The sequence below is a fragment of the Nymphalis io genome, chromosome 18 (assembly GCF_905147045.1).
Source record: "Nymphalis io chromosome 18, ilAglIoxx1.1, whole genome shotgun sequence".
Classification (NCBI taxonomy): domain Eukaryota; kingdom Metazoa; phylum Arthropoda; class Insecta; order Lepidoptera; family Nymphalidae; genus Nymphalis; species Nymphalis io.
In genome coordinates, this window is record NC_065905.1 from 10,100,724 (window position 1) to 10,113,853 (window position 13,130).

Below are 13,130 nucleotides of genomic sequence, written 5' to 3' on the forward strand. Positions count from 1 at the left end.
GTAGGTTCAAACCCGGGCAAGCACCACTGAATATTCATGTACTTAATTTGTGTTTATGATTCATCTCCTGCTTGACGGTGAAGGAAAACATCTTGAGGAAACCGGCATGTGTCTAATTTCCTTGAAATTCTGCTACATGTTTATTCTACCAACCCGCATTGGAGCAGCGTGGTGGAATAAGCTCTAAACCTTCTCCTCAAAAGGGAGAGGAGGCCTTAGCCCAGCAGTGGGACATTAACAGGCTGTTACTGTATCTGTATATACTGTTAGTATTTACATAAATTTCAATCATTAAATCTTCTTAAATTTCCCCAATATTTAAGTTATTTGTACTTCATGTATTTCATTATATTAACATTAGCATGTCGGTGACACGAAGCCATGAGTCTTATCCCCTACGATAAACCAGGGCAACGCATCAAAAGAAGTTTTCACTTCAATAAAATGTATATTATTCTTTTTTTATTTAAACATAACGTTCACTAGCATTCATTACATTGGTTGTTTATCAAACGGTCCACAAAATAAAATTAATCGGAATACTGATGAGCGTCCTTCGTTTGAATTATCGATACCGGTTTTATAAAAAACATATGTCATCGTACACCTTTAATTTTTTTTTATTACGTATATAAAATGTATTACTAGAAATATACATGAATAACGACGTGATCAAAGAATATAGCAGCCCGTTTTGCTAGATAGCCGATTTTATAATTAAAGCTTAATTGGTATGGCCACGCTTGGCGGACCACATCCCGTTGTCCGTGTGGATACCAATATAACACACGCCTGACGACGCGTCGCCGTCATACCAGCATCGAGTCGCCTTCGCGTCCTGGCTGCTATCTGTTCAAGGTACAAAGGGACAGAATAGAAATTTTTATGAAAATGAATGAAAAAAACTTTTTTCAGCTATTTTTTATAATGATGCATTTAAGGATATTTATATATATTTTTTTTATAGAGTAGGAAGGCGGACGAGCATATGGGCTACCTGATGGTAAGTGGTCACCAACGCCCTTAGACATTGGCATTGTAAGAAATGTCAACCATTGCTTACATAGCCAATGCGCCACCAACCTTGGGAACTAAGATTTTATGTCCCTTGTGCCTGTAATTACACTGGCTCACTCACCCTTCAAGCCGGAACACAACAATATCAAGTACTGCTGTTTTGCGGTAGAATATCTGATGAGTGGGTGGTACCTACCCAGACGAGCTTGCACAAAGCCCTACCACCAGTAAATCTTTAGTAATATTTTTAATTATGTAACGGGATAGTACTTTATATAGTCTAGTTGATTTAATTGATAAATAATACAGAAGCACTTACTTAATAATTTTTTATTATTATACTTAAAATATATTACAATTTATATTTAATAAAAATTAATATTCCCAAAATGGGTAATTGGGATAATCCTTCCAATCGACGGGGTTGATGACACGCATGTTTTTGTTGAATTTGTTGATTAATTCAACTTCTTCTTTGGTCAGGTAGAAGTCGAACAGGTCGATGTTCTGAGCGATTCTTTTCTTGTTCGTAGACTTAGGTATGGGAACGAGGCCGCGGTCGATCTGGAAGACACAACGACGAATTAATATACGTAACCTTTTCGACTTATGACTTTATTCTTTTCGTATTTATGTTCCATCAGTATTTTATGCCCTATTTAAAGAGTCAGATTTGACTACTTTGTTGGTCTTATGGCTAGCTTATAATGCCTCAGATCCCGGTACATACCCCAGAACGGGCTATTACGATTATATTGATATTTTCTGTCAAGAAATTATCACTAAAAATTCGAAATTTGAAGTTGGCATTATTAACACCCCCTTGCCTCGGAAAGTTGGAAAAGCTGCTATTACTGAATGTGCACTCTCTCCATTCTTGCCGGATTTCCTTCCTATCGAATTACAAAAGTATGTTTGCGCACCCATAGCACTATATCTCTTACATTGTTGGCCATGCTTTATTCAAAATGGTAGCAGTGACCGGAATCGGTCATAAAGGTAATTATTTAGTTACTTTTAAATGTTATTAAAATTAATAAGATGAAATTTAAAAGTGGTATTATTTCTTATTATCAATCTATATACAGTGTGAATACAGATTGATAATAAAAAGATCATTATATTCAGTGAAGGCATCTATAATTATAGAAATTGATTTATCCATTGATGTGACATTTGAACTTTAATCAAAGGCTGCAGATTAAAATGAGGGCAAGTGCCGCTGGCTTTCTACGTATTTAATTTGTGCTCATAATTCATCTCGTTTTTTTTCGATGAAGTAAATACATCGTTGGTAAATCTTTGATATCGGTGAAATGTTGAAATGTGAATTATGGAAAAAGCTGCAAGGCTTCTTGACGGTATTTATCCAGCAGTGGGATACCACACTTACCAAATATCTCAGGACTATCTGGCTGGTGGACTTCTTGTACTTGTTGGCCATTGCGACGAGTACGGGGTCATCAGAACGTGGTGGTGGAGCGTCGGGATTGTTTCTGGAGACTGTGAAACCGAAGGGGCTGTACGCCATCACCGCGATACCAAGCTTATGGCAATGACTTACTAATGGTTCTTGAGTAAGAGTTGGGTTTACCTGAAAGCAAAATAGGTAGTTGATTATAATAGATACATAAGTACAATTCTTTTTTTTAATATACGAATTGATAAGGCTTATTATTATGTATAAGATTATATATATACATAACAATGCCGCCCGCGGCTTCATCCCCGTAATTAGTCAGATGTAAGGTGTCCTGTATTTTCCTGTATCCCTGAAGTATATTTATCGCATACTTATCCGTTGAGTGGTTAAGAAATGGAAACGTAACGAACAAACCAACAAATTCACTTTCCCATTTATAATATTAACGGATAAAATTTGTTGAAGTTGGTATTTATTGTTTTTTTTTTTCGAAAATAATTAGGCGATATGGCATGGGTGATCTGTTGGTAAGTGGTCACCACTACTCATAGATATTAAGAAATATAAACCATCACTTACAACGTCAATGCCCAAACAACCTTGTAAGTTAGGTCGTTATGCCCTTATACTTGTTCACTCACCCTTTCAACAAGAATACGACAATACTGAGCATTGTTGTTTGACGGTAGAATATAAGACGAGTGGGTGGCCCCAACCCAGACGGGCTGACATAAAGCCAATAAGTAATTGATTTGCATCCTGGATAATAAATCCGTAGAGAGCTTTGGAGGTGTATCTCTATTATTTGGATTGAGTTTATTTTAATGTTACGCCGGTATGCATTGACTTTAAGGTAAGATCACAAATTATGGAATTACTGATTTCAATACCAATTAATACACTCGTACCTCAACTTCATTGACAACAGGTAAGACTTTCGCGTTGGCGATCAATCGGTCAATCTGTGTGGCATTGAAGTTAGACACTCCAATAGACTTGGTCAAACCAAGCGCCTTGGCGTCTTCCATTCCCTGCCAGGTCTCCAAATAGTCGACATTATCAGGGGAACCGTCGTCCTGCAAAAACAATTTGAAAATAAAATTAATATGGAAATAACTAAAAATAAAATAATAGAAAAACGAATTTCTTTAATTAAACCGTAACGTGTTTTGTAAATAATTTATAAAATTCTATTTAATTAAAAAATCTTATATTATCTGGCTGGTGCATAAAAATGTTGTGCAAAACCTGCATGGTGGTGTAACTGTGTGTGTGTGTGTGTGTGTGTGTGTGCGTGCGTGCGTGCGTGCGTGCGTGCGTGCGTGTGTGTGTGTGTGTGTGTGCGTTTGTGCCATAATTCATAAAACGTGGTCATAATTCTATGATAATCATCATTTATAATTTGGGTTAAATATATATGGTTTTGCATCGAACATTTTTAAGAGTTACCTTACCATATTTCAAGAGTTACCTTTGTTAAAATACATCAGCGTCTCAAAAGGATATTTTTATATCGCTATTGAAAAAGCCTTTCATCTCTAATAGCTTACACGCTATTGCATGTTTTGTTTTTATAAATATTTTTGCTTGGGCAATTTTTTTTTTAAATTACAAGGAATGTTCTTTTTTTCAATGGATGTTTAGTTAGCCTATAAGTGAGGTATACAATTATTATATTAAAGATATTTGAGATTTCGCTTTAGAATAAGAAACAAAATTGTATACAGGGTTGGCTTCCTATTTAATAAAATACATAGATGAGGTTACCTTTTCAGCTATAGGGAAATGAATCAGATAGAGATCAATGTATTCAAGACCAAGCTTCCCGAGGGACTCTTTGAGTGCGGGCACCACCTGCTCTCTGCGGTGTTTGTTATTCCATAGCTGAAATAAAAATATTTACGTCAAAATTCTGTTCCATTATAGCAATATTATTTTATGATACGTTATGGGGCGGTATGCTACGGCATTGTAGGATAAATTATGGTACGATATAGTACATTATGGTGAGGTGCATTGCGGTGTAATGAAGAGGATATATATGTTATAGGTAGGCGGACGAGCAAATGGGCCACCTGATGGTAAGTGGTCACCACCGCCCATTGATATTGGCGATATACGTAATATTATCAATTCTTTAGATCGCCAATGCGCCACCAACCTTGAGAAATAATGTTATGTCCCTTGCCCGTTACACTGGCTCACTCACCCTCCAAACCGGAACGCAACAATAAATTGTAAATTACATATATAACATTACATAAAATGTGCATACCTTAGTGGTGACAAATAATTCTTCTCTTGTTACCAGCTTGTTAGTTATCGCGTCAGCTATGCCCTGGCCGACTTGAGGCTCGTCGAAGTAGATAGCAGCTGTGTCAATATGTCTGTAGCCAGCCTCGATAGCCCAGTAAACGGACTGACGGACTTCGTCTATTGGTGCGGACTGAAAATATATTGCATTTTTTATAAAAAAAAAATATGTCGACTAAATGGAGACATTGATCCATCAGAACTTTGCTGGATACTTAAATATCCCATATATTCGAAATTCAAAATCATAATTAAATTTAATCAAGTATAAACTATAGTGTAATTGTATAAAGTGTACATGTTACTAAATATTGTAATTAATTGGATGTTTTTGCGTAAAAACTAAATGGATTTGGACAACGCTCTGACAAATACCTGCAGTCTCTGACACGCGAGCGAAGAAGCTCTGAAGCTATTGTTAATAATTATATATAATTAACTTTGTAAATAAGCACAAGATACTAGAGAAACTTGACTGAAAACATAAACGACTTAAAACGAAAATCATGGCAATAATATTACCAATAATAATAATAATAATAAGTACGGATCCCAACAGCCGCGTTGGTACCCGGTTTGAATTACGGGTATAGTTCTTGAAGTCATAATCTTTAAGCGGACTTTGAATGATCGAGCCTGTTTCACTTAAATTCAATAAGGCAAAGGTTTTATATATAATAAGGATTTATACTCATACTTTTTTAAAGATCAAGTGAGCTGAGGCCTATAACTCGAAAATATTTATTAAAAAACCAACAAAAAAAACTGTACCTTTGTAAATACCACTGATATTATCTGTGATCAATATTGTCTCTGTTGGACAATGACCCTTTAGTGCGAAACACAGAACAAACAGTAATAGCAAATAGCAGCGAAGGCTGTCAAACTGTCAATAAACCATATACATGTAAAAAATTATATTTCAATTAAAGCCTCAATAGCGATATAAAAATCGCAGACTCAATGCTGACCTTTTTTGCAATTTTCGACCACTCTTACACATTATACACTAGCTTTACTGGATCTTAATTGAAGATGTAAATAGGAATATTATAGTAATAGTAATAGCCTGTGAATGTCCCACTGCTGGGCTAAGGCCTCCTCTCCCTTTTTGAGGAGAAGGCTTTGGAGCTTATTTCATCACGCTGCTCCAATGGGGGTTGGTGGAATACACATGTGGCTGAATTTCAGTGAAATTAGACACATGCAGGTTTCCTCGCGATGTTTTCCTTCACCGTCAAGCACGAGATGAATTATAATCACAAATTAAGCACATGAAAATTCAGTGGTGCTTGTCCGGGTTTGAACCCATGATCATCGGTTAAGATTCACGCGCTCTTTACCACTGGGCCATCTCGGCTTAAATAGGAATAGTAGTAATTCCATAAAAAAGACATTCAATTATTTATTTTTTAATTAAAAAATATAAGTTTCAATGCTATTCAGATCAAATACTGATCACGAACAAACGAAATAAAAAAATAAAATAAAATACTAGTCGTTTTTTAATAACAGTAAAACGGTTTTTTTTATTCTAACAAAGTAATCTCAGACCTACCTACCTACCAGTCCGAATTGAAAATATCTTTAGCAGTTAGAAAGCCCATTACTGAGAAAGGTTATGGCAGAGTTGTAGCGCTTAACGCTTATAATGAACAAAAAATAATATAACTATATCAAACCATATAACAAATACTTTGCAAAACAAAATAAAATATGATCTATAATTAACAAGATTTATATAGAACCATAAATTAACTACATTTAGCTGCAACAATGAACACGTAGCTGTATATTAATTGGAATGAAATATCATTAGCATAACACCTGCAATTTATATTTTTATATTATTAATAAACAGCTTTTTATATAATACCGTACATAATGAATACGTCATCTGATATGAATAATCTAATAATAGTTTATTCGTGATGTTATTTTAGTCGTAAACTCTTTGCTGCATTACCAAACAGAGTAAAAATAGATAAGACAAAGAGCACGCATATCGCTCGTCGCCATCGATCGTTACAACTCGATAGCGATAGATGGCGCTCATTCAATATGTGTCATTTCTGAATCGCGCTGTCTAGTTATTCGTTATTGATTATATATTATAGTGTGGAATAATAATTACAAATCTCTTTCTTCGTAGGGAAGACACTATACCCAACACGGTATATGTATACCGTTTCCGCTGGCGGAAACGAGGTCCCTGACTAGTGACTACGTCTTGAGCCGAGGTGCAATCTCGTAGGAGACATCCTCAGGATGGACGTCATGTACAGCCCGAGACGGCTTATAATTCAAGACGGAGTCTAGTACTCGCCCCAACGCCCGGTGACGCTGTAAAGGCCAATAGAGCTAAGAGCATACACTCATTCAAAAAATAATAATAATTACAAAATGAACGAACGAATATATTATGGTTGTATGAATTGAACAGTGGAAAATACTTCCTTAATTTCATTTATGTTTAGGTACCCCGATATTACTGCGGCGTTATCAGTTTATTTGTTTAACTATGATTATCCCCATCCAGTCATATTTACATTTGAATATTATCATTTGAAATAAAATAAGTCGTTCAAAAGCGTTACTCACTTGGTATTAAGTGATTTATCACAGTTTTGAAGTAATCTGTTCCCGCTCGTGGTCACAGTTCCCACCCAGATTAAATAAAAAAACAATTAATTATGAATCAATGATTACAATAGTAATATTCACTAGACTTCCGCAGCATTGAAATCCTAAGCTAATAAAAATAATATAAACTTGATCATTTAAAATTTTCAAGAGATATCTTGCACGCATACATAAAATTGTTTGAATTCGCGTTGATTTTTTAATTAACTTTCGTTTTATTAGTCTAATGTATTGCTCTAAATAAAACAACTTATAATTAAATTGGAAATGTTCATTGGAATGTTACGTTGACATTATAATTAGTGTATAATTGATCATAACAAATTATAAAAACTAATAAACGGTGTGTGAATTGCAATTATAATTTTCTGACGATAAAAAGCACTGACACGTTCTGTGTTCAAGACTTGCAAAATACGTTAGACCAAAAATGATCACCAGTTTACTATTTAACACGATACAGAATTTTCGTTTATATTCAAATTCTGGAATTCAGATTTTTTTTCTTTTATTTGTATCTCTTCAGACGTGTTGCCCGTGCTTTTGATGTATGTTATATTCAATTTAAATTAATGTTATTTTTTAAGCGGCTGCATACTTATTACCAGAGCATCAAAATCTACGTATTTCAGAATTTAAAAAATGGATCAAGATACTGTATTTATTTGCGTTTTAAATATTAGTTTTTATTTAACGTCGTATAGACCAGTTGATTTCTTCATTGACACGTAATGTGTGCCAGTTGACCTCCTTGAAGGGAACACCACCAGTTGTCTTCGTGGGATTCTGGATTCCTCTGGTCTAGATGGTATTCGGTCAGTATTACCATAATCAGGTCTTCTTTATTATAAATCGCCATTTTTGATTGTAATAATTATTACAGATTACATATTTTTTATTAGTCTTGATTTTTTCCTATTTAAATGGCGTCGATTATATAGATGTTGCGTTATTTATTTGCACAAGGATAATTATTCTATAACGGCTAATTACTACATAGTTGATTTTGTCAGTTTTTTTTTTTAATTTATAATCTACAATAACTTATGTATGCAAAATTCATGTGGCATTACATTAATATATAAAGCTTTTTAAATATATAAAAAATATGTACATTAATATATTATTGTTATCATTTTTATATATTATAAAAATGACTGTACAGTTTTTACTTAATAAATTGATAAACCATAAATACATATATATAAAGCACCTACATAATATCTTTCTAAGTTTTAGAATAAAAATGTAAACGTAATTTATGATTTATGAAATAAAAGAACAAAAATGAAACAGAAAAACTCATACGTGCTCTACTTAATAAAGATTAATCTTTAAATGTTAAGTAGGTATGTATAAACGAAATGGCAGTTGAGATGTGTTATTAAAAATAAACTATATAAACCTATATATTATAACTTTATTATAAAATATCAAGTCAATAGCGAGATCAATTTGTAAATATTTTGTTTATATTATTAGAAGACACTCAAAAGTTCAAGGTACGATTTTAAAATAGCAAAATATATCTACGTGGAATATAAATCTTTTTTTTTTTAAATTGAAATGTCAATGTCACCAGCTTTGACAGTATATGAAAATGAAAATATATAATTTAGAAACTTCGCTCGTTATAATTGCGCATGTACAGTGTATGGACATGGAAATATTAAACCCAACTTTTTTATATTAATCGTGATATTAATATTATCATCATCGAAGTATTCATCTCTAGTCTGGGACGGATAAAGAGAAAACCTTTGACTGGAATTGTAACCAGAAATATAACTTGTTAGCTTTCATTCGTGGCTACGCTCGCGTGTGAGGGAAAAGCCTTTATTAAATAAAGTATGTGTTAAGTTACATCTATCTGTTTTCCATTAAAATCCAAATATAATAATAATATAAAAATTTCAATAAAATCCGTCCAGCCGTTTTTGTGTGATCAAGTAAAAACCTTCACATTTATAATATTAATATCGATAAAGCTCTGGTCGTTTTCATGTTATGTATGCATAAACAAACATTACAAAAGAAACCAGGAATTATATTCTTAAGCCTGTTTTTTATCTATCAATGATCGAGGCCTGTCATTAATACATTAATATTTATATTGAGGTACCGATAACCAAGTTAACTTAATTAATTACTTGGATTACATGTTCCTACGTACTTAGTTAATTACTTGAATCTTGTTGAAATAGATCACCTCCCAAGCGGTTGTGATTTTTGTATGTAACTTTTATTATTTGTATATATTTAAGTAACTACATGTATACGTGAACAGAAGTACCATACCTCACTTGCGGTCCCTCGACCAGTTCCCAGAGCAACGACCGGCATCTTGTTGCCATCATTCAGTTCTATACAAGGCGTCTGGTTCGCAGCCGCCAACTAAAATGGAAACATATAAAGTAAAAAAACAATATAATAATGACATTAGCTATCAAAAAAAAAACATTAACAAAATAATCTTTTATTTAACCTATGTAGGGTACGCATATATCGATTATTGTTTGTTACAGGATTGCGTTTTTGGGGTGCATATGCAAAGGCTATTCGTGTTTACCATCCACTCAAAAGTAAATGTCCTACTACTGGGCTAGACTTCCTATCCATTCAGAAAAAAGGTTACAAGCATATTCTACCATGATCCACCAATGCGGGTAAATACACGTATCTCAGACTTTCTCCATCTGATTGGCTTTAACACCAGCAAGTTTTCTCAAATATTTCGATTACAAAACAAGAAATTAATTATAAACACAAATAAAGCACATGAAATACAGTGGTGCTTGCTCGGTTTGAATCCGCATCTTAGGATTCACCGTTCACGTGTTCCAACCACTGAGCGACCTCGGTTATCAAACCACAATTGTAGTAGGTATCTCTTCAGTAACGCTGAATCACACCAAAATAGAACTTCGAGAAAATAGAACTTCGAAAAGCATCGTTATCGCGTTCGAGATTTTTATTCAAAAGCTTATTAGAGTTAATAAATTAATACATTAATGTCTAAAGCGCTCGTTACTATTAAATAAATTAAACTATTATTTTTACTTCACTGTAAATTAATTCTTATCAAAATGATAAGCATATTAATTAATTGACAATTGAGAAAAAAGTAGCAAATACCATCTCGCTCAAGAAAACACATTAAAAAGCCAGGGGACCAATTCTACTATTGTAAATTGTTATTTTATCGCAATCGAATCAAAGCGTAATCGTTGCGGTATATCCGTTTTCCTATTCTTTAATTTAATTATTGATTTGGCATAACATTTAACAATGACGTTTGCTTTTGATATAACGATATATGGTAACATAATATCGGTTCAGTTCCAAATTGATTAAATATAGAATAGTCAAAGTTGGATTGGAATTGAGTCAGGAACGTATCGTGACCATTATTAATTAGTAGAATTAGTCCCCAGTTCAAAGTTATAACTCGTAAACAATTCCATGAAGTGACATTCTAACAATCGTGACAATAACATTTCATCTATATAAATCTCTTACATTCTATTTTAAAAACGAGTCACATCAAGTTTTTCACATGAGAACCAGTTATATTATTTATCACTTACAACGTCGGTTTAACTTTAGCGCAAACAAACGGGGTCGTTGACCGACTTTTACTAACCCTTCAATAATTGCATAACACGGATAACAGATATAATAGTATCAGAATTTATAAGAGTACTTTTCCTTTTATCATTATCATATGTACGTTATATATACGTATACGTATATTAAGTATAAAATTCATAATGAAGATTTAAATAATACAAATACAGATAAAAATGTACTTAAGCTTTGGTTGATGATAATTAAAAACAAAAAATAATGTATTCAGCTATGGACTTTTGCCTTTTAAGTTAATATAAATATTGACTCTGCCTAATTAATCTTCATTTGATTTAATTAAATGCAAGATTAATGAGATTACTTTTTAAATGAGACGTATAATGTAAGCTGAATGTCAAAATTCGTCCTTAAGAAAATCTTGTTAGTAGGTAGTGTCTGCAAAGAATACTAATGTTCATTTTACAAAATAATGCAAATTAACGTGTATTTCAAAATGTTAAGACACGTCAAAAAGTGTACATCGAAGATTTTCTATCAATCGATAATGATTAATCGTTTTTTTTACTTTTATCTGTGGACAGCTGATAATAAAACCTAGAAATAATTGTATTTTTGTTATTGTTTTATAATTTTAGTTCAAGGCAAAGTGATCGAGTTTAAGTGGGAGAAAACCGCAACGTTAAAAATAGATATATAAAATGATTTGTTTTTAATTGTCATTATATACATTTTCTCTTAAAAAGAAATTAAATATTTATTATTAAAATTTCTTGGTTAAAAATTCTTTTCTTACTTTAATGAAATTTGTTTACTCAAAATAGGTATGTATAATACGAAGATAATTAAATGACCGTAATAATATTTTATTTTATTGGAATAGCAACATCTTAATATAATTCCATTAGAATAAATGATTTCATAATATATATTTTTAGTTATATCATTAAATGTCAAAATATTTTAATATCTGCGCAACTCAAAAACATATGGCCATATGTAAGTTGGTATCGTATTTTTTTATTCCTAATTATATGAGATAAGCATTCATAAATTACGTCACAATGTAAATCTTTTCAATTTTAACAATCTGTCACATTCAAAAATATAATTAAGAAAATAACAAACTATCGTGATAAATATATACGTGGAATATTACTAGTTACTGAGAAAATCAATCGTATACAGATAGGCAAACGGTCTAAGGACAATCTTTCGACAACTAACTACATAGTTATACTATATATAATATGATAAATGTAATTAATATATTCATATAAAAAAAACACAATATAATAAATGTCGAAAAAAAAAACAATAAAACTTGAAACATAATTTGACGTAATATTAAAAAAAAAAACAGAATTACGCGATTAACATTTTCCTATGCACACAAAATAATAGGCAAATAAACGACATTTTAACTTACGGATAATCCAAATAACGTAAGAATGTAACTTATAGACCGCATGTTGACCGATCTAAGGCCCCGACCGAACTGACTGGTAGCATCTTAGAAGTACACACATATATATTGACTATAAAAAACATAGCAAGTCCAAGGACTGGTTAAACGAACCTACGGCTCGTATTCTAAGCTCAAATGAACTATTATAAATGACATTCTAAACAAAACAAAGATGCTCATAACAGCATTTATAAAAAAAAAAAGCGTTTCTAATTTTAAAATTTTTTGATAAGCAAATAGTAAAACATACTGCTCCATTAAAAAAAAACCAAATCATTAATTATTTATCTGTGGGTTAGTAAAACCTGTGCTATAAAAATAAGCAATAACCTTGTACGTGTTATTATAATTAAAAAAAAAAAAAACTAAAAAATACATATGACCAATATTGGTGAAGCTACGCGCAGGTGTAAACCAACTTCAATATTATTTTATATTGTGATAAAATTAACTATCAAGATTCTATGTTTTAGGTATGAACTGTTAACGGATACTTTATCACATCCATTAATTATAAATATCATCATTATATAATAGTTTATCGATGCCGTTTTTTCCTCACATTTTTATATTAATAAGAAAATACGTAACATCATCACAAATTAATATTTGTCCACGATGGTATCAGTCAAATATTGGTGAAAAATTCTCGAGTCAATGAACTGTTTGTTATATATTATA

General features: G+C 32.2%; 1 protein-coding gene across 1 annotated transcript; it reads right to left on the reverse strand.

Moving 5' to 3' along the window:
* Positions 1-1,332: 1,332 nt before the first annotated feature.
* LOC126775459 (aldo-keto reductase AKR2E4-like) lies at positions 1,333-12,492 on the reverse strand. Its single transcript, XM_050497428.1, has 7 exons — positions 12,411-12,492; positions 9,695-9,790; positions 4,716-4,886; positions 4,208-4,324; positions 3,349-3,516; positions 2,411-2,611; positions 1,333-1,581 (listed from the first exon to the last, which is right to left on the reverse strand). Exons 1-7 carry the CDS (start codon positions 12,450-12,452, stop codon positions 1,393-1,395), a joined length of 984 nt encoding a protein of 327 aa, XP_050353385.1. The 5' UTR covers positions 12,453-12,492; the 3' UTR covers positions 1,333-1,392.
* Positions 12,493-13,130: the final 638 nt, after the last annotated feature.